This window comes from Argentina silus, assembly GCF_951799395.1.
Source record: "Argentina silus genome assembly, chromosome: 9".
NCBI classification, from domain to species: Eukaryota; Metazoa; Chordata; class Actinopteri; order Argentiniformes; family Argentinidae; genus Argentina; species Argentina silus.
The window spans coordinates 14290466-14312653 of record NC_139663.1 but is presented as its reverse complement, the minus strand read 5'-3'; the positions used below and the strand labels follow the sequence as shown (position 1 = coordinate 14312653).

General features: G+C 47.6%; 3 protein-coding genes across 4 annotated transcripts; 1 reads left to right on the top strand and 2 right to left on the bottom strand.

Moving 5' to 3' along the window:
• Window positions 1-1776, top strand: LOC310809322 (retinal cone rhodopsin-sensitive cGMP 3',5'-cyclic phosphodiesterase subunit gamma; the record flags this gene model as incomplete). Its single annotated transcript, XM_083676522.1, has 3 exons — window positions 1-161; window positions 793-833; window positions 1700-1776. The coding sequence occupies 3 exons, from the start codon at window positions 1-3 to the stop codon at window positions 1774-1776; spliced, it is 279 nt and encodes a 92-aa protein (XP_083532648.1).
• Window positions 1777-2946: 1170 nt separating this feature from the next.
• Window positions 2947-16017, bottom strand: clcn7 (chloride channel 7). 2 transcript variants are annotated; one of them, XM_083677933.1, is made up of 25 exons: window positions 15794-16017; window positions 15117-15191; window positions 12774-12839; window positions 12570-12635; window positions 12320-12452; window positions 11664-11773; window positions 10939-11019; window positions 10749-10811; window positions 10491-10574; window positions 10238-10331; window positions 9955-10019; window positions 9474-9590; window positions 9291-9345; window positions 8774-8834; window positions 7866-8007; window positions 7654-7747; window positions 7268-7440; window positions 6797-6848; window positions 6452-6579; window positions 5582-5667; window positions 5348-5480; window positions 5093-5152; window positions 4830-5006; window positions 4588-4668; window positions 2947-4453 (listed from the first exon to the last, which is right to left on the bottom strand). In XM_083677933.1, the coding sequence occupies exons 1-25, from the start codon at window positions 15902-15904 to the stop codon at window positions 4367-4369; spliced, it is 2394 nt and encodes a 797-aa protein (XP_083534059.1). In that variant the 5' UTR covers window positions 15905-16017; the 3' UTR covers window positions 2947-4366. The 2 variants fall into 2 exon arrangements, with proteins under 2 accessions (XP_083534059.1, XP_083534060.1); XM_083677934.1 differs by lacking the exons at window positions 15117-15191; window positions 15794-16017 and having other exon boundaries at window positions 12731-12783.
• Window positions 16018-17194: 1177 nt separating this feature from the next.
• On the bottom strand, window positions 17195-22131 carry ptx4 (pentraxin 4, long; the record flags this gene model as incomplete). The annotated part of the gene is made up of 5 exons (XM_083676516.1): window positions 17195-17856; window positions 19501-19954; window positions 20039-20573; window positions 21130-21302; window positions 21985-22131. The coding sequence occupies 5 exons, from the start codon at window positions 22129-22131 to the stop codon at window positions 17195-17197; spliced, it is 1971 nt and encodes a 656-aa protein (XP_083532642.1).
• Between the last annotated feature and the right edge of the window lie 57 nt (window positions 22132-22188).

Below are 22188 nucleotides of genomic sequence, written 5' to 3'. Positions count from 1 at the left end.
ATGACCAGTACATCCAGCAGCAGCAGCAGCCTCTGTGACGTCCCCAACAACCCCACCAGGGTGACCTGCGGCCCCACCACCCCCCGCCGTGGACCCCCCAAGTTCAAGCAGAGGATGACCCGCCAGTTCAAGAGCAAGCCCCCCAAGAAAGGGGTCATGGGGTAAGAGATGTGGGATATACTCTACCGGTTTGTGTGTCAGATTAGGCTTGAACAAATCAACTACTGTCTTGTATGTATGCTCCAGGGGAGGCTGGGGGAGGCAGACATTGTAGGACAGGCTTATTGTAATGCATTTAGGGCATAGAATGGAATGGAGGTAGAAATCAGAGGACGGGCTCATTGTAATGCATGGAATGGAATGAGGAATCGTATCAAACACACTTGATGATTTTGATACCATTTCTCATTCCATTCCATGCATTACAATGAGTCTGTCCTCCGATTTCTACCTCCACCAGCCTCCCCAGATATGCTCCTCTGTAATCTCGGAACCCAGAATTTCATCTCTCGGTCTGATTTATTGAGATTAGTTCCACTGCAATATAATGTCATTCACTTTGTTTCAAATCATATGTAACTGAATTCTAGCTTGATACATGCTGAACTGAGGCTTACTGTAGGCCTATGTGTATGTACTGTATCTGGGCTGAATGGATGCAGTGCAGGGGAGGCCGGTGGACGTAGAAATCGGAGGACCAGTTTTCTACCTCCACCAGCCTCCCCTCATGCAGTAGCGGTCTAGTGGTGTTCTGAATTGTCATGCTTCTGTTTGTGTTTTCGTCTCCCACAGATTTGGAGACGACATCCCAGGGATGGAAGGACTGGGCACTGGTGAGTAGATGTGTTCTGTCAACCGTCTCAGATTTATTAGTGAGAGTGAGAAAGAGAGAGAGAGAGAGAGAGAGAGAGACAGAGTGTGTGTGTTTGTGTGTGTGTGTGTGTGTGTGTGTGTGTGTGTGTGTGTGTGAGAGAGAGAGAGAGAGAGAGAGAGAGAGAGGGATCTGTGTAATGCTGCGGGGTAAAGTTCTTTCTCTAGGATCAGTGTTTCACCAGTCTTTCATCTCACACACAAACAGATTGATGTACAGTACCAGTCAAGAGATAAAACATATTCTGGTTTGTTTAACACTTGTTGGTTTACTACATAATTCCATATGTGTTCCTTCATAGTGTCCTTCATTTGATGTCTTCAGTATTAATTTACAATGTAGAAAATAATGAAAAATAAAGAAAAACCATTGAATGAGAAGGTGTGTCCAAACTTTTGACTGGTACTGTAGTTTGGGTTTGTGTTTTTAATGCACTCTACTGGAATCCAAACTTGAGATCTGCGTGCGTAACTCTGACTTTCACGTAAATCAGAGATTTGCGCCGAACGTTGAGTTATGTGCACCAATCTCAAGTTAGGATTTCAGGCTTTGAGACACAAATGAAAAGTATGATACAAATATATTTCTTTATTATTATACGATTATTAGTAATACTTTTATTATTATTACATACATAGGTCACAGTAAACGTTAATGTTAATGTCCCACTGATTCAATAATGAACAACAATTAAAAACCACTGGATGAAACCATCGGGTATGATGTCTGTGGTGTCGATGGTAATTAAAGGATTATTTCTTCATCTCTCTCCCCCCCCATCAACCCCCTCTCCCTCCCTCTCCCTCCCTCCTTTCTCCCCCACTGTAGATTACACAGTGATTTGTCCCTGGGAAGCTTTCAGCCACCTGGAGCTCCATGAGCTGGCCCAGTATGGTATCATCTGAGGACCAATAGAACAACAGAACCTCACTCTAGACCCAGTACCAGACCAGAACCACCCAGGACCCAGACAGCCATGAACTGTCCCAGTTTGGCATAATCTGAAGACCCTTACAACCTCCTTCTCTAGACCCAGACCCAGTACAACAATAAGCACTTGACCCAGTACCACAACGGAACCAGCCCTGGACCCAGACAGCCATGAGTTTGGCCCAGTTTGGTATCACACAGAACCACACCCTGGCACAGAGAACTATGACGCTTTTAAAACGTTGAAATGTTGCCTTAGGGCGTTGCTGCGTACCCACTACTCTATAGGCTACTTCCATAGAGTTACATCACTAGAAGGCCTGTCCACTGCTCTATAGGCTACTACCATAGAGTTACATCACTAGGCCTGTCCACTGCTCTATAGGCTACTACCATAGAGTTACATCACTAGGCCTGTCCACTGCTCTATAGGCTACTACCATAGAGTTACATCACTAGGCCTGTCCACTGCTCTATAGGCTACTACCATAGAGTTACATCACTAGGCCTGTCCACTGCTCTATAGGCTACTACCATAGAGTTACATCACTAGGCCTGTCCACTGCTCTATAGGCTACTACCATAGAGTTGTGTCACTAGATCACTAGGTGCTCCCTGTGTTTCTCTGGTGTTATTCCTAGACATTATATACCTGTACTGTTGTGTTGTAAAACGTCAGTGACTTTTTACTCATTAATACATTAATATAAAACTATTTTTCTCATACAACCAAGCCCTTGGCCTCTGTTTCTTATCCTGATGTGAAAGACGGGGAGAGAGGAAAGAGGGAGAGAGAGACTTATAATGTATATGACTGTTCTTCAAAGATAGGGGGAGAGGAGAGAGGGAGGGAGAGGGTAAGATACAATTACTTTGTTCTTTAATGATGGAGAGAAAGGAGGGGAGAGAGAAATATAGACCAGTGGAGGCTGGGGAGGTAGGAATCAGAGGATGGGCTCATTGTAATGCATGGAATGGAATGAGGAACGGTATCAAAACACCATTCATCATTCCGTTCCGTGCATTACAATGATCCCGTCCTCCGATTTCTACCTCCACCAGCCTCACCTGCTATAGACTCAATGTATTACTACTGTAAGTTCTCCATTCCTTAAGACAGAAGAGATATGATGAAATAAGTCAAATATTAATACATAACTTTATTAGTTCACAAAAGGTTCTCCAAATGGTTATAAAATACAGGATAATCTATATTTAACACCTATAACTGTACAAAAAAACACACAAGACATAAGACAAAGCATATGGGAGACAAAATCAAGTGTATAAACAACAATGTTGAGGTGTACAGATGACCAGTCATTGAAAATAATGCAGGAAATATATTATCTAAAAAAGAATGTCCACGTGATTATTACGAATCAGAATCTTGTGTATTTCAGGTCAACGATATGGGATCAGGAGGCATCATTAATTCACACACAAACTGAAATTCAAATCTGTCATACAGATGCTAGCAAACTTTGTTTGAATACTGTAATTTAGATATAAATATTTACGTTTCAAATTCACACCTTGGGAAAACGTGTCGGAGGTTTACATTCATATGGGACACTTCTGTTCTGTTTGTCAATGTAAAATGCGTGATTCTTCAGTAGTACGTCAAAGTGCAAACATTTGAAGGTAAACTTGGATTCTGTCTGTGTACCACTTTATAACCGACAGCTTCCTACATGCTGTACGTGTATACAACAACACTGAGAAACCGGGACTGAAAAGAAGTACCTTCGACGTCTCTATGGCGCCTCTTTAGCAAATCAAAACCCAAAGCCATAGAAAACCTGAAAACTGTCTTCCATGTTGGCGCCGGACATTCCACACCAATGACATTCTAATTTTGCATTCTAGAATCTTCACTGTCTTGTAAATTCTGGTGCCAACATGGTGCCCATTAACAACCTGCATTTCAACATGTGATATCCATGGTTCTGGCAAAAAAACAAACATCACACCCCCACTAGTGGCCTCAGACCATCACTGCAGACAAACTGTCACATGATGCAGAACATAGAATTAGAAATCAATGCCGAAAATTCTATAAATTTTAATTCCGTGGAACTCCTCCCCACCTGACCAGAAAGCTACTGTAAAAACAGGGCAATAATAAATAAGAGCTTTCACACAGTGCAAAACCTAGTGAAGTAGAACATGACTTAAAGGACCAGGTGGTGGTCGAGAGGCAGTTGTCTCCAGGCAGGGAACAGATAAAGTCCTTTTCTCTGCAAGGACCATAACTGAAACTGAACCTTGACCCCTTGGCTAAACCCCGTTGCCCTCGCTGAACAAAATGTTATGGTAGCTATGATGATGTAGAGCTGTAGATGTGGTGACGTCAGACTGGCTGTTTTGGCATCGTTGGTTGACAGGGCGACCTTTGACCCCCAAGACCCATGATCCCCCTAATCCAGTGTCCTGAAGAAACGGAGTGCATAGGTAGGGGTCGCGGAGGTAACTAGGCAACAGGTGACCAGTGCAGTCTCTGGGTGTATGTGTGTGTGTGTGTGTATGTGTGTGCACTGTGTGTGTGTGTACTGTGTGTGTCCATCACGTCTGTGCCAGCTGTAGCTCCTCCAGACCGTGCTTGCCCAGGTGATATCTTGCCAAGTCCTTCCGGGTCACCAGCCCCACGACCTTTAGAAGACAAAGACAGAGACGTCACAGAGAGAGTATTATTATCATAGAGAGGCATTCTTTTTTCCCCACCCACATCCACCCACACCCACCAACCCAAACCCACACCCACCCAAACCCACCCACCAACCCACCCTGTTTTCGTTGTCCACCACGACCAGATGTCTGAGTCCCAGTGCTCTGAACAGCTTAAACACACGAGGCAGAGACGTCTCCTAGATAGATAGAGAGAGAGAGAGAACAAGAGGGAGCGGGAGAGAGAGAGAGAGAGAAAATGGCGAGTTAGCTAATGCAAAACGACACATGTAGACAACATAGAGCAAAGGTATGTTGTCTGTGCGCGGCGGTGTGTGTGTGTGTGTGTGTGTGTGTGTACCTGTGGTACTGTGTAGGGTGTAGGGTTCATGAACTCTGTGAGGTCCATCATACACTCCCTCTCGTCCTGGGAGACGTGGATGCTCTGGATGGGAGGGAAGCGAGGGTAGGCGTCTCGGAAGTCCTTCAGCTGGAGCTTCCTCTGGGTCAGCCTGGAGCGGGCCAGCTCCACAAACACCTGACAGAAGGAGAGTTAGGAGTCTCACATACGCACACACACACGCACAAACACCCAGGCGCACGCACACACACAGGCACACACACCTTGTGTTTGAGAAGAACGATGAGTTGAGAGCGAAGGATGAGTCCGCAAATCTTCCCCGGCTGAGAATAGAGGAGAGGAAGAGTGGATGAGTGAAAGAGAGAGAGAGGGGGGGGGGGGGGTCAAGCTTTTTGGTCAAGCTCTGACTCGAATTGGCCACTATTGGTACAGTATAACCAAATATTATCTCAGCCAATCATGAATCAAGTCCAATTCTAAGCTATCCAATCCCGGGCGAGGGGTGGAGCTTGTCGTACCTCTTCACTGGCAGCCACCTGCACGACGACGGGGAAGCCATTGTGATTGGTGGAGGTGTTGCTAAGGACATCAACGATGGTTCCGACCTTCTCCACCCGATTAAAACAGGTGACGGGAGAACTCATCACCTCTCTGAGAGAGAGAGAGAGAGAGAGAAACCTCACTTACAGTAAGGGTCAGCCAACCAGAGAAAGGCTTAACAGTGTTGGTTAACCAATGAGAATGGAGCTTACCTGGCTGTGAGCCAATGGGAGGTGGCGGGGGCGTCCCAGTGCAGGAAGGGAACGCTCTGTAGCTTAATGTGGATGTCATAGAGACCCTGAGAACACAGGACTAGTTATTACAGGACTAGTTACGACAGGACTAGTTATTACAGGACTAGTTACGAGAGACCCTGGGGAACACACAGACAGGAGTAGTGTTACTAATAGAGGTCTGCCGAATACTCGAAAAAAAAGTTACTCATTACGGATTTTGGACATTTTGGATGATTTGCTGTGTCGGACATTAGCTGTTGTTTTTCTGCATGCGCGCACGATTCGAGGAGGCAGCCACGGTGAGTCCACTCCCCTAGAACACCCTCACTACCTATCTTCCGCCGTAGATTGAAGACCCATCTCTTCAGGCTCCATCTTAACTGTCCCTCCTAAAGACCTCTTCACCCCCACTACCCCCCTGTACAAGTTTCTCTCCTGTAAATAAATAAAAAATCCTTCTTCTAGCATTGTGACTGCCTATGGCCCCTGGTCTGAGCATTGCTTACTTTATCTTATGATGACTGATGGATAGATGATTCACTTACTTAAACAAATGTATTTGTTATAAGTCGCTTTGGATAAAGGCGTCTGCTAAATGCCATGTAGCAAATGTAACACCCCCAACCAGTAAGAACATGTTTGAATACTGTACAAACCGACTATCACCCGGGACACCAGAAACCGCTTTTCAGGACCAAAACAGTGCTCGTAAATGAAATATTTCTTTCAGGGATCTCATTCTAGATACCGATTAAACACCCTCATTACAACCATGAGGAAGCCTGAATGTTACCCTACATGGTGCACCTTGAAGCTAACTCTTTACTGCTTCTGCCCCTGGCTCACCTCTACAAAGTAGTCCCCAACTATCTTGGCGGTCATGAGAACGAGCATGATGGGAAGGCCGTAGGTGACATTTCCTGTCGCCTCCACCATGATGACGGTCAGACTGAGGGTCATCCTCACGATGCCCCCTGCAGGAGAAAACATGACATTACAGCACCACCATGACACCACAACATCGGTCAACAATTTGACAGAAGTATATAACTCATCATAACCACCATCAACACATCATGGATGTGTTCATGACAAGATTATATCTGCAACCTGAAAAAATAACCTGAAAAAGGAAAATAGGGGGGGACTTTTAACATGATCGACCACGTTGGGATGTCATCTGTCACTCACCTAGCTGGGCTGCAGCGCCAATCAGAGCGTATTTACCAGGATCAGCCCAGATCTTATACACACACACACACACACACACACACACACACACACACACACACACACACACACACACACACACACACACACACACACACACACACACACGCACACACACGCACACACATGCACACACACGCACACACACGCACACACACGCACACACACACACACGCACACACACACACGCGGAGAGAGGGGAAACAATAAAAATGAGTTTACAGGAATGCTATGGTTCCAGTCAGCAACAATCTGCTGTGTGTTAGTAATGAGGTCAGGATGTGTTGGGACGGCTTACTGGAGGCTGGGAGATTTGACCGTGCCACACAAAGAGCCCATTAATAATGGGCCAAACTGAGACTAAACAGGCCCAGACACACACACACACACACACACAGACACACACACACAGACACACACACAGACACTCACAGAGCCGCTGGAGGTGATGGAGGCCAGCAGGATGCCGAAAAGTCGTCCCCAGGCGGCTCCGATGAGCAGGGAGGGGATAAACACCCCGGCAGAGACAGTGAGGCCATACGTCCAACATGCCAGGAAGAAATAGGTCAGCGTGAACACGCCCAGAGTCACAGGGTTGTAGGAACCTGGGAGAGAGACACACACACACACACACACAGGAGAGATTATATGACCAATAGTTTTTTTTGATTTAGTGACAATAAGTTACAACAAAATGGATCGCAACAATCATGTGAATCTAACACTAGGGGGCACTATGAACATGTAGCGTCAACCCAACTCACCTGGCAGGTTGGAAAACACACCCAACACACACCCACATACACACACACACACACCTGGTGGGTTGTGAAAGAGACTCCGGACACTCCTCTCAGGTGTGTTGAAGAAAGCTGTTGCCATGGAGTTGTACTCTCCATCTGCACAGAACAGCTAGAGAGAGAGAGAGAGAGAGAGACAGAGACAGAGTGAGAGTGAGAGAGGGAGAGAGTTAACACAGATAAATGTACGTGGGGGGCAGGTAAGAAAAGGTGTGTGTGTGTGTGTGTACCTGTAGTGTGTACTCCTCTTTCTGGTCCTCTCCCAGAGGTTGGCAGTCATTAGAGAAGTAGATCATTGCAAACGACACCGTTGCCGTTACCGCGGCAACAAGCATGGCCTCCATCACCTGGAGACAGGGCCTGTGCACATACCTGAGGGACAGGACAGAACACACACACACACACACATGTATATATGGAACTAGTTTTTTTTTCTTTAGTTTAGTCTGTTGTGTTAGGGGGGACTAGCAAAGTAAGATTTTCATTGTGTGGTGTAACTGTCTGTTTACTGTGCATATGACAAATAAATATCTTGAATCTTGAACACACACACACACACACACACACACACACACACACACACAGTGTGTGAGCTTACACATGTACATTTCTTCTAAAGACCACCCCTAGCCAATTCTGGTGGGCTTCTTCCATTGGGGACGTTCCTCTGCCTAACCCACCATTGTGCCGATAAAGCAATGGTGTCTGACGTATTAATAGTTAAAAAAAATAAAAAAATAACGCCAAACAAGGAGGGAGGGGGGGGGATTAAGGAGAAGTCCCCGCCCACTTTTCCAACCCGTCTGACTCGATTGGTATTTTAGGCACAGGGTGCAGGTATAAAAGAAAGAGCTCCCGTCCTCAGCTAACCAGAGTAAGGATGACTATGTGAGAGTATTTCCTCCTTTCCACGCCGCACCCAATGTTTTGACAACAATCAGAGGGATTACATCTCAGACAATGACATTTCACCTACTGTAGGGACTTACAGTACAACTCAGCCACGGTCTGCACACAGATACCCATTCACACCAGGGGAGGCTGGTGGAGGTAGACGTCGGAGGACGGGCTCATCCACTGACGTCTACCTCCGCCAGCCTCCCCCGACTCCCCCCCACTCCCCCCATTCCCCCCTCACCTGATCCTGAATATGGTGAGCCAGTAGTTGAGGACGTTGAAGAGCGCTCCTAGCAACCCGCCTGGGTAGAGGAGGAGATAGGGGCTGTTACACAACACCTAAAGGCTCAGAACACGTCATACCTCTGGAGTGTCTGAACCTAGCAGAAATAGAACAGGACAGAGAGGACTAGAATGGAACGGAGCAGAGTAGAGTATGGTAGAGGAGTGTAGAGTAGAGTAGAATAGAATACAGTAGAGTATGGTAGAGTCGTGTAGAGTAGAGTACAATAGAATACAGTAGAGTATGGTAGAGTCGTGTAGAGTAGAGTACAATAGAATACAGTAGAGTATGGTAGAGTCGAGCAGAGTAGAGTAGAATACAGAAGAGTAGAGTAGTACAGAGTAGATCAGAGTATAGTAGAATACAGTAGAGTAGTGTAGATCAGAGTAGAGTACAGTAGATCAGAGAAGAACACAGTAGAGTATGGTAGAGTAGAATAGAGTAGAGTAGAGTATAGTAGGAGGTGTAGCCTTACCGATAGCTCCCATAGCTATGAATAGGGGAATCTCATAGAGGTTGTAGGCCACTTTCTGTCAGAGACAGAAAACACATCATACACATCAAGTTCAGTTAGCTTAAAGGAACATTTCACAGACGAGTGAGACGTTGGTCGTGACACAGTCAGTAATGGAGGCGGTGTGTACGGAGAGGGCCTCACATCGCTCTCGAAGCGTCCGAAGTTGATGAGTCCAGGGTTGGACAGGTCTCCTGGCTTCTGGTTGTAGATGCTCAGGAAGAAATTCAGAGTGAAGGTGGAGATCATAGAGGCGAAGAACTGGGGAATGATGGAGGGATGGAGGAAGAGAGAAAATAAAGCGAGACAGACACCACATTTTACTTCACCTGATAAAGGAGAGAGAGAAGCATCTGGAAGTACGCCAGGATTCAAGCTCAGAGATAAACAGAAACAGAATTTGTGTGATTTGGCGAGGCAAGAGAGAGGGAGAGAGGGAGAGAGAGAGAGAACACATTGCATACCTCACCTCTACCTCCCTCTATCTCATTCTATACACCTCTAACCCACTTTGAACCCCTTCCTTCACCTCTATCACCCAGTTCTACAACCTAACCCACTCTCAACCCCACTCTACTCTACTACCACCCTGCACAGGTACACACACACACACACACACACTTACTATCCTCCATGTAAGCATCTGGTTCCAGAAGGAAGCCCCCTCCTCCAAACTGAAGAGTACCCCACCTGAGACACGATAACACACACAGGCATTGATACATGTCAAACGCCAACCTGCTGTCACTCACCTATAGGCTTTTAATATAAGATTTGATTGGATCTGGACTGGGGGGCTAGGTTAGCAATGTGTCGACCGGAGTGTGTGTGTGTGTGTGTGAAATTATGTGTGTGTGTGTGTGTGTGTGTGTGTGTGAGTGTGTGAAAGTGTGTGTGTGTGTGTTTACCGACTGGTGCTCCAAAAGCAGCTGACACTCCAGCAGCAGCTCCTGCTGATACAAAGTCCCTTTTCTCTGTGTCTCTGCGGAAGTACTCAAAGATCTGCACACACACAGGAAGAGAATGTTACACACACACACAAGTCACTCTCTCAATTGCTCTCTTACACACACACACACACACACACACACACACACACACACACACACACACACACACACACACACACACACACACACACACACACACACACACACACACCTTGAAGTCTTTCTTCAGAGAGGTGCTCCTGCCCTGGGAGACTCCAGCCGCCACCACTGCACCAGAGTGGATCATGGGACCTTCCTGAGGGATTATGGGTAGACAATGGCGTCACACACAAACACACACGTCCTGACATCAACACGAGAGAATGTACTGTATATCCCTAGACTTGATCATCATCCGTACACACGCTAAATAATACAAGCACAGAAAGAAAGTTAACACGCCGCATTAAAACACACAAATAGAATATACCTTTCCAACAGCGAGGCCTCCTGCCACAGAGCAGATCACCCCTGCTACTTTCACCACCAGGGTCTGTGGAAAACACACACACACACACACACACACACACACACACACACACACACACACACACACTTTGAAAGGCTGTGAGCTAAATGTGGCACCTGTAGTAGATTCAATGATGTGAGTGACAGCATACCTTGAGCCGTACCACGCGGGGGACCTTCACTCCATTCAGATAACACTTAATCTGAGGGATACCACTACCTGCTGCTATGGGCTGCGAGGGAGGGGGGAGAGAGAGAGAGAGAGAGAGGGAGAGAGAGAGGGAGAAGGGAGGGAGGGAGAGAAGGGAGGGGGGGAGAGAGAAGGGAGGGAGAGGGAGGGAGCGAAGGGAGGGGGAGAGAGAGAAGGGAGGGAGGGAGAGAGGGAGAGAAGGGAGGGAGAGAGAGAGGGAGGGAGAGAGAGAAGGGAGGGAGGGAGAGGGAGAAGGGAGGGAGGGAGAGGGAGAGAGAGAGAAAGAGAGAGAGAGAAGGGAGGGAGGGAGAGAGGTGGGAAGATAGAGAGAAAAGGAGGGGAGAGAGAGATACAGTATGTCAGTTAGTACTGCAATAAGCGATGCCAATTTCAGTTTCACATGCAGCGACTCAGCAGACTGCTCCTTCACAGTGACTCAGCACTCACTAACAGGAACTGTTACCAGTGTACCAGAATACCCCCTGCTAAATATGGGCATGAATCTCTCACAGCTGTCTGTGTGTGTTTGTTCACTAACCTCTTACAGCATACTGTAAGACACCAGAGAATGTACTGTATATCCACAGACTTGATCAACATCCATACACACACTAAATAACACAAGCACATCAATAGTAATAAATAAATACAGAAATAATACACACACTCTCTCTCTCTCTCGCTTACCTCAAAGAAGGCTACTATGATGGCTCCCACCATGACGAAGGCAGAGTTTAGGACCGCCCAGAGGATGAGAGAGATGGAGAGGCCGCCCGCCTCTGTAAACTTCTCTATATCTGAGAGGGGGTCAAAGGTCAAGGACAGCAACCAATCACAGGGCACCACACTGCAGGCAGGGTCCAGCTCCTACCAACCAATCACAGGGCACCACATCTGCAGGGTCCAGCTCCTACCAACCAATCACAGGGCACCACATCTGCAGGGTCCAGCTCCTACCAACCAATCACAGGGCAGGGCACTGCTGTCTTAATGGCTTCCTAAAGTTAGATCCACTTGATTCAGCTCACCCACTCGCTTCCTTGTCCACTCGCTTCCTTGTCCACTCGCTTCCTTGTCAAAGAGAAACGGAGGGGAACATCTAAGGGGAGGAACCTAGATCTACTCCAATACGGTTTGAGTAGGAAGCGAGTGGAGGATGGAGGAGAGGACGCGAGGAATCGAGTTTCTAATAATTGACAAAGGGCCTGGGTAGACAGAGTGTGTGTGTGTGTGTGTGTGTGTGTGTGTGTGTGTGTATGTTTGTGAGTGTGACTGCATGTCTTCACATGGTGTGTGTGTGTGTGTGTTTGTGTGTGTGTGTGTGTGTCTGAATGGAAGGATACTCTGTTTGACTACAAAGTACTTGACTCCAGCCAGGTACTCCACTAGGATGTCTATGAAGCAGGCGATGAGGCCGGTCAGGAACCCAATAAGGCCACACACCACCCAACGACTGATCTCCAGGCACCTGAACCCCTGGGGGGTGGGGGGGGGGGGGGGGGGGGTGGAAGAGTGTGAAAGGTAAATATGCAGTCTTCAAATACTTCATCAAATACAATCTACAAAACCCATATTGTACGAGCATCCACTCACCATGAAGCTCATTCGCCTCTCCTCCTCCAGAAACAGCTGGTTCTCACTGTTGTCATAGTCCAGACTCTGAATCACACACACACAACTGTATATTTAGATCCTCTAAACCAAATATCTGTACACTTGATAAAAAAAATGGCTTTTGGGGGATATTCACTGACATGACTCTTCCTACTGTCTGGAGCGTTGTCACCGTTTGATTACCTCAAATTTGAGCGACAGCAGCTTCTCGTTGTGAGGGATCTCCGAGGGTCGGCCCCTCTGAGAGTCCTGCGGAAGGGTCGGAGAGGACAGAGGTCAAGACGGACAGACGGAGCGTGACCTCTGACCCTAATTAGAGGCATGTTAGAGAAACCAGGGGTGCGTCTCAAAGGTATAAAGTGTCTTCCTCTCTCATCTCTTCCTCTCCTCTCCTTCGTCTGCACTGATTTGAGAGAGCGAGAGGCAAATAATAAGCATGCAAGCTGGGCATCGGCCATTTTGTTTTCACCTATCCTTCCGTATTCAGATCAGTGCAGTTGAGGAGACGAGGGAAAGAAGCTACTTTAGACGATTGGGGCGCAGCCCAAGTGCACATCACATGCATCACAACCGCATCGCTGCAATAAGGGATTTTTTTCCTCCCAGTCAGACAGTCAAACCCACAGGCAAATAATAAGAACAATATCATTCACAGCAGGGGAGGCTGGTGGAGATAGAAATCGGAAGATAGGCTCATTGTAACGCATGGAATGAGGAACACACGCGTTTGATACCATCCCTCATTCCGTTCCATGCGTTACAATGAGCCCGTCCTCCGATTGTTTCTACCTCCCCCAGCCTCCCCTGAATCACATTCACATTGCCCAATAACAGAACTAAAAGTCGACACGGCCGTGGAGAACATGCTAGATTGCGAAACCCAGGAATAGCCCCGAAAACGAGACATGCGGGAAATTCTCTCTCCTAAGAGTTTCCACACTGGTGGCTCACAACATGGGCCTGGGTGAGTCAGTGTCACTGCTGGGCCTCTTGTCTGGTGTTCCCAAGCAATGTCCTTCCATAGTCCAGCTCACAGGCTGAGCCGTGGGAGACAGAGATCAGAGAGATCTTATTATGTATCAGTGGAGGCTGGTGGAGGTAGATATCGGAGGACGGCTGTTATATCTTATTACGGCTGTCAGAAATGGAATGGAATGAGGAATGGTATCAAACGTGCCATTGTTATTATATGACAATGAGCCTGTCCTCTGATTTCTCCCTCCACCAGCCTCCCGTTGAACCTTATTACTGGTTATAGATGTCTTATAGACACCATGTATTATGTGTGTCTGAGAGACACTGCTGTTATTGTATTATTGTGTTAATATGGTAATGTATTCTACTTGTGTTTTCGAGGAGGAGAGCTTGTGTGTCAGCATTTCACTGTACTGTCATCCCTTATATTGTCCCCTGTCTGTCCTTATGACAATTAACGTTAAACTTGACAAACTTGAACCTACAAAATGCACCTTTATGGTTGACAGGGCAGTGATATAGCATGTTTTTACTGCTATACTGCAGCCAGGCTTGTACTGAGTGAAAGGCCGTTACTAAATTGGGCCAGTGTTCACGTCTTAGGCATGTTTTACAATAGTGCCTTTGCATGGCAAATCCTCCTAGCACAATAAGCCTGGTTTATATATTGCTGTGTCACAGGCTTGCGTTAAGTGCAGGGGAGGCTGGTGGAGGTAGAAATCGGAGGACGGGCTCATGGTCAGGCATGGAACGGAATTGAGGAATTGTATCAAACACACTTTGTGTTTGATACCATTCGTCCTTCCGTTCCATGCCTGACCATGAGCCCGTCCTCCGATTACTACCTCCACTGGTTGAGTAACGGGCCTGTGACGTGACTGGGTTTCTTTGTACAGTGCAGTCACACACTCAGTTGAACTTGAGGCCAGGCATCATACTCAATTATTATAATAAATCTGACAGGCTAGCCGGCCATGGATAACCCCCGAGGAGGCTTGGCTCAGGAGAAATTAGCACAGATTCTACTGTGAGGTCATTGATTCATCCCTGATTCAAACGTAACAATCTTTAACTGCCCTCTGAGACCCCACTCGAAACAAGGGTCTCTGATGTAGGCAGTGAACTTCAACCCTGGTCCGGGAACCCACAGGGTGTGTAGACATCTGTTCCAGCCTAGCACTAACACACCAGGCTCAACTTATCATCCAGCCCTTGATTAGTTCACACACTGCAGGGCCGACCCGAATCATACTGTGCTGGCTCAGATACTTTCTTTTCACATTGTTCTATCCTGCACTGGTTTAGCAACTATAGTGGATGCGTAACTAGGCAAGCCCAGTACAGCTCAGCTCGGCTCTGGAGTGTGATTTAGGTTTTAGTGCTAGGCTGGAAACGAAGCCTGTGAACACCCTGTAACTCTCCACAACACAGGGACACTGGTTCTGGGGTCAGTTTGGGTTTGTGGGATCCTGCTCATAAACCTGTGTGGACCTAAGGGGGAACTCCTACTCGAGATGGACGGATAGAAAGAAAGCTGAACTTGAACTTTACCTCCTCTGAAGTGATCTCTTCTTCCAAATCCACCGTGCTCAGTCTCCCTATATGAAATATACTGCCCCCGGACAACTATGGACCAAAGACATTTATACACATCGCAAAAAGAAGAGTCTGGCTGTCTACAGTCTACAATTGATGGAAACATTTCACAGTTATATTAGTTGGATAGATAAGTCCGTAGTGCCTGTGTAATCTAATAGGTAGTGATTAATTATTCAAATGAGCAGCATAAACAAGTTAACAGAATCTAATTTCGTTAATTGCATTTGGAAAAAGGAAATTGAAATTGTCATTTCCACACGTCTGTATGTGTGTTTCCATTTTGACACTCAGCGGTCGTTTGAATAGGGCAATTTTTTTTTAGCTACATGACTTTTTAAAAGTCTTGACAGTTTTTTGGCCATGGTATGTCTAACTTCTGAACTTGGCAACTTGACATCTTTGACAGCCAGCTACTGACGTTTGCATTTGTTGTTAGCATTCGCAAACGGCTGCATGCAGGAACTCAAAAAGCTGCGCACACGCCTATGTTGGCAGTGCATTGAAATTAGCCAAATGCATTCATCTCACAGCAATTCAACAAGCAGACATTTTCTGTAGGCAAACTTGACAGCTAGCTGATAGATAAGATAGTAGACTTCTACTTTAGCTGGTTAGCCAGCTAGCTCTACCTGTCTGGTGTATCTCACTCCCTCGGACCCGTTGAGTAGCGGGGTCCCCTCCCCGCCTGCAGACTCATCACCTCGGCTGGACCACGACACTTTCTTCGTGATGTTGGCCATGTTGGCTTCCGATAGTTTTCCACTCTCACAATCACTCAAATCGTTTTTAATTTGAAATTGTGTCTGGCTAACTGTGTCTCATTCTCAGGTCCCCATGACTAACATCATAAGCAAACTCGTGACGCTTTCTACGGGTGCCAGGCAGGACTAAAAATATAAAAATACAGTGGTTAGCCTAGAAATCTGGGAATTGTCGTTCGCTCAGAGGCAATGAATCGGAATAGTGCGTTTGCTCCTCTAATATTTACTTTTAACATGTATTTAACAATATAAGCACTAGAGTATAGGACACCAAATGTAATAATTGATTGCATTAGATGTCATTCAAACTAGTTGAGGAGATACCGCCATACTGTGATAGCACAACAGATATGTTTTTTTTTCTCTACAATAAGTCAATTGTTATTGTTAGGAAAAACACATTAACCACAGTACAAACCAAAACCATTACCACTGATTGAATTAATGTCTAGATAAAGGATGATTTATCTCATGAATGGCAGGTATTGTTAGATCAGTTGAGTTGGGAAGTCCAACCATGTGAGATTGTTTATTTTCCACATGATACAGTCAATCAGTGAACCCTGCTGGATTCAGAGAGGATTCTAAATTACAAGGGCCTATATCCCTGCATAAAGATGATGAAGAAGAAGATGATGATGATGACGATGATGATAGGGATAACTGAAGTCTTACTGTATGGTGAATGTCACAACAACAACAACAACAACAACAACATGTCTGGAAAAGTTAATTTACATAAACATTGTTCTTTATACAACAAATCATTCCCAGTCCTTTGACCAGTGGCCACCAAGCATGTACCCTGGGCATCTGCAGAGTGTTGTGCAGTTTTTAGTTCCAGGGGAGGCTGGTGGAGGTAGAAATCGGAGGAGAGGATGGGCTCGTAAAGGGCTTGTAATGCATGGAGCAGTATGAGGAATGGTATCAAACACGTGTGTTTGATACCATTCCTCCTTCCATTCCATGCAGTACAATGAGCCTCTCCTCCGATTTCTACCTCCACCTGTCTCCCCTGGTCCCAGCCCAGCACTAAACCACATCATTCAGCTGATCAATGATACTTCAGTGATGAGGTGAATCAGGCGTGTTACTGCAGGGACAAAAGCCTGCCCAGTGGCTCACTGGAACAAGGCTTGGTTGTTGACGACCACTGCTCTGCGGTTTTCAACCAGACACATGTGAGGAGTCCTCTTTAAGTCATAGAAGGCTGGGGGGGAAGGCTGGGGTTGGGGGGTTTGTTTTAGGACTGTCCTGTCAGTCCGTGTTTCAGACACAGTGTTCCAGACACTCACACGCCACCTGCTGCACCGCCCCATGCACCCCTGCTACGTCCTCCAGCGTCAGCACCACCCCACGGGGGACCCCCCTCCCCGTCGCCACCCCCATCACCTCCCCGGGACTCAGCACGCGGTCCCACACCACGAGCCCCGCCACCTGACCCACGAACCCCTCCACAGGATCAAACCCTCCCCCTACAGAGTCCTGCTCCTGCCCCAGCACCACCGACCCCCCACCGGGCACCTCGTACCCCTTCCTGAACTTTGACCCCATGGAGGTCAGCCGCCGGTCGGTGTAGTGCCAGAAGCGTCCCTCGATGGAGGACCAGAGGACGCAGAGGTGGTGCCAGTGGCCGTCCAGGAGGGCGTTCACGGGGAGCTCGCGGTACGCGGGGTCTCCCACCACAAAGTCCAGGGTCCCGGCGCGGGCGAAGGCGGACGCGGGGTCGGAGGTGGAGTTGCGCCCATAGAGGACGAGCGTGTTGTCGTTGTCTTCCGTGGCGTAGGAGAGGAGCGTTCCCACGTATCTGGCGCTCACGCGCAGCCACAGGCACACAGAGAGTTCCGGAAGGTCAGGGAAGCTCCGGGAGAAGGTGACGTAGTTTTCCGAGGAGGCGGAGGGAAAGTGTATCATGGAGTCTACGTTACAGACTGAGGAGGGAGAAATGTAGTGTGAGACACTGAAAATACGGTTTACTGTTTCAATACAGTTGAAAATACAGTACTATTTCACTGAAGGTTAAGGTGTGGAGATGAGCTGTGGAGTAAAGAAATTCCTTTTGATGCCATTCCTTATTCCATTCCATGCTTTACCATGAGCCCGTCCTCCGATTTCTACCTCCACCAGCCTCCCCTGATTTATATAAATATATAATATGTCAGTGGCCGTGTAAAGTGAAAAATGTTTTGATTATGGTTTGGTTAAGGTTAGGCTCAAGTTAGGCTCAGTTTTAGGTTTTGACCTAGTCAGGCTGTGAATGGGATGCTGGTCAGGAAGGTCCCTCGAGTCTTTCCCGTACAAAAACAAAGCTAAGGCAGGAGTCTGGGAAAAGGCTTGTGGGGAGTAAGACAGGCCCCTGCTGCACAGCTCAATCCCCTCATATCCTGGGACAGGACATGGCAGTTAAACACAGGCATGCACGCACACATGCACACGCACGCACACACACACACACACACACACACACACACACACACACACACACACACACACACACACACACACACTTCATTCATCGTAGAGGATAGTCTAAATTGATTCCTCAGATAGGAAAATAACTGTCAACTCTCTGATGGCCAAACTTCTCAAAGAATGTTTCTGGTTTCCTACATCGCTCAACACCTCTCCCTCCCTGTGTGTGTGTGTGTGTGTGTGTGTGTGTGTGTGTGTATGTGTGTGTGTGTGTGAGTGTATGTTTCTGTGTGTGTGTGTATGTGTGTGTTCTATCTCTGTCTGACCCCCCCCCCCCCCCCTCTCTCTGTCTATCTATCTAGAGAGCATGTCTGTTTAGTTCATCTGTAAACGGCAGCCTTGTGTGCCAGGATGTGTGAGTGAGTTTGGCATGTAATGGTTGAACTCCAGTCTCTCCAGTAGGAATCAAAACTAACTTATTTGCCTTCCCACCCCTTGTCTCTTTCACTCTCTATCTCTAACCCCCCCTCTCTACCCCCCCACCCCTCTACTCTCTACTCTCTCTATCCCTCCCCTCTCTCTACATCTGGCCTCCCTCCCTCCTTCCCTCTCTTTACATCTGGTCTCTCTCTAGTCTCTGGTGATTCAGTTAATGTTGTTTGCTGCTGTGAAACACATACTGATAGCTGTATATTTAGAGTCTGACTATGTTATGGAAGCCCGTCAAAATTGAAGTGCTTATGGCGGTACCCTGTTTGTTATGGGAGTACCCTGCGCCCCTGTAATTCCAACCCTGTGTGTGTGTCTGTGTTTGTGAGAGGGTGTATTGGGAGATGTAGTTCTAACCATGTATGTGTGTGTGAGAGGGTGTATTGGGAGTTGGAGTTCTAACCATGTGTGTTTGTGAAATGATGTATTGGGAGATGTAATTCTAATCCTGTGTGTGTTTGTGAAAGGGTTGTATTGGGAGTTGTAGTTCTAACCATGTGTGTTTGTGAGAGGGTGTATTGGAAGTTGTAGTTCTAATCCTGTGTATGTTTGTGAGAGGGTGTATTGGAAGTTGTAGTTCTAATCCTGTGTATGTTTGTGAGAGGGTGTATTGGGAGTTGTAGCTCTATCCCTGTGTGTTTGTGAGAGGGTGTATTGGGAGTTGTAGTACGTACTGGTGGCTTCCTTTTTGGGTACGTGCTGTAGAGGAATCTTATGTCTCAAAGGGAGATGGAGGAGGTTCTGGATCTGTGGCTCCGTCCCCCTCCTCTCCTTCACTTCCTCCTCTCCTTTTCTCTCTGTCCCCACCTTCTCTCTTCTTCTCTCCATCTGTTCCTCCTCTCTCCTCTTATCTGTCCACACCTCCTCTATTCTCTCCATTTCTTCCTCCTCTCCTTTACTCCTCTCCCACTGTTCCCTCCCTCTCCTCCTCTCTATCTCTCCTTCTTCTCTCCTCTCCTCTACAGACTGTGGTGCTGTTCCCTGTTGAGGGGGACCAGGCCAGGGCCCCTGCTGCGATCTCTCCCCCTTCCTCCTCTCCTGCTCCTGGGGTTGGGTGGGGGGCTGGGTGGGGTGGAGAGGTGGAGGCTGGTGATGAATCCTCGTCTTCCTATCTTTGGTGCGTTTAGGCTGGTTTTGGGTTTGTGTTTGGGGCTGTGGCTGTGGCTCGGTTTGGGTTTGGGGCTGGGGCTGTGGCTGGGGCTGGGGGTTAGCCTGTGTGTGGAGGTTAGGCTGGGACCGGGTCTGGGGGTAGGAGTTTGGCTGGCGGTCAGATTGGGACTGGGGTCGGGTGTGTTCAGGCTGGGGTCGGGTGTGTTCAGGCTGGGTGCGGGTGCTTGTCCTGGGCCCCTGTCCTCTGGAGGTCTGGGTTCTTCTGGGTGGCTCTGGGTTGTAGGGGGTGAGGTTGGAGGTGAGGGGGTCCCCTGTCCTCCTAGACCCCCTGGTAGAGACACCGTTCCCCTGCAGGATCTCCCCGACCCTCCCCTCCAGCCGGATGATCCGGAGGGCCTGCTCCCTCAGGGACTCCTGGAGGCCTCTCAATCCGACCAGGACCTCCTCTTGCTGGGCCTCGAAAGAGCCCAGCCTCCCCTCCTGGGTGTGGAGCTCCAGGGTGAGGTTGGAGAGCGTCTCCCCCTGCTCCTGCCTCTGTCTCTGGGCTTGTCTGCCGCTCTCCCTCAGTCCTCTCTCCAGGGAGGCCAGCCGGCCCTCCATCCTCTTACTCTTCTTCTGCAGCTTCCTGCTCCAGTCCCTGTCATAGGGACAATAATGAACAGTAAAAGTGTGTTTGATAACAAAAAGGACAGCAAATTTGTTCATCATATAATAATCTTTATAATTTCAAATAATCATTTTCATGAGAGCAAACTTTGGGCTACAGAGGGCTTAAAGTCTGATAACGTTAGGTCTCGCTTCAATGTCAAGTATACCCTATAAAAAGCATTTATTATGGTGATCTAATCTCTGAGTAATTGAGAAACAAATGATTGTAAATATAACAAGGTTATACTCATTTGATGGGAGACACAAGTTATATTTCCCCAAGTGGACTCAATAAAGTGAAGTAAGTAAGCAGCCCCATCCCTACCCTTGATTCAATTAAAGTATTTAAATAAAAAGCAATTATTGTGATCACACTATTACACTATCATGATTATATTATAGAAACAGGGGAGGCTAGTGGAGGTAGAAATCAGAGGACCGGCTCATTGTAATGAATGGAATGTAATGAGGAATGGTATCAAACCCATATGTTTAATTCCATTCGTCATTCCATTCCATCCATATCACTCCGGCCCCACCCCTACCTGAGAGCATCCATCTCCTGGGCGGTGGTGTCTCTGAGCTGGGTGAGTTCCAGGGAGAGGCTGTGGTACTGGTCCGTCAGGCTCTGGAACCGGGCCTCCAGGTCCGATGACACACTGTGGTTCTGGGAGATGGATTCCAGACGGCTTAACGTCAGCTCCTGGAACCGCCGGAACTGAGAAACACACACACACGCACGCACACGCACACACACACTTTATAGGAAGGTCTGCTTATTAACAGGTTATAAACCATTATTACGTCGTGTTCATGTTACAAACCAGCCAACCGTGGTCGCCTTGTACCACCCTAACACGAACCCTTGGCAAATTGTACTAAACTGTATTATCCTGGTGCTGTCTAACCAAGGCGCAAAAGAAACAAATTTTGTCTGGTAAAAACATTTAGCCATTCTTGGAAGTGGTCCAGGGGAGGCTGGTGGAGGTAGAAAATGGAAGACAGGCTCATTATATGCATGGAATGGAATGAGGAACAGTATCAAACACGTGTGTTCCACTTCATGCATGACAATGAGCCCATCCTCCGTTTTCTACCTCCCCCAGCCTCCACTGAAGTGGTCCCTCTGAGGGTTTCAAAACACACAAGCGGTTTTTGACTTGGTCTGTTGTTGACCATTCCTTTTCCTTTCCTTCATCTCTTGTAGCCCGAGGAATCACACAAAGGCTGTCAGTTATGAAATCCTGGAGATGGCCAATGACTGAGTTTGTTGGCATTCATCCTAGGATTCTCAGAAGCTACGAGTCATATTCAATGTAATGTAATAAAAACAGTTTTCTGACATTGATGAAATATGACGGTTTGGATTTGAATCTGGGGGGGCTGCGAACTGCACTGACCTGTTCGTCGAGCCGTCGTAAGCGCTGGTAGACGGGCTTCCTGAGCTCGGGGTGGGCTCCTCCCTGGCTGCTGCAGGGCTGGATCTGTTGGAGGAGAATCAGGAGAGGCAAGAGCAGGGCACACCGGCAGGTTCTGAGGCTGGGCATGGTGCAGTGTGGCTGGGCTAAGGCAGGGCTGGGGGCTGGGCGTCTGGAGGTCTGGAG

Bases quoted from the DNA above. Each gene is read 5' to 3' on its own strand.
- clcn7 (XM_083677933.1), bottom strand. From the start codon at position 15,904: ATGGCCAACATCACGAAGAAAGTGTCGTGGTCCAGCCGAGGTGATGAG. The intron at 11,774-12,319 runs GTATCCTTCCAT...ACCCCCTCTCAG, and splicing joins GTACTTTGTAGTCAAACAGA to ATATAGAGAAGTTTACAGAG. The intron at 6,580-6,796 runs GTGAGTGACAGA...TTTCTCCTGCAG, and splicing joins TGGCGCTGCAGCCCAGCTAG to GGGGCATCGTGAGGATGACC.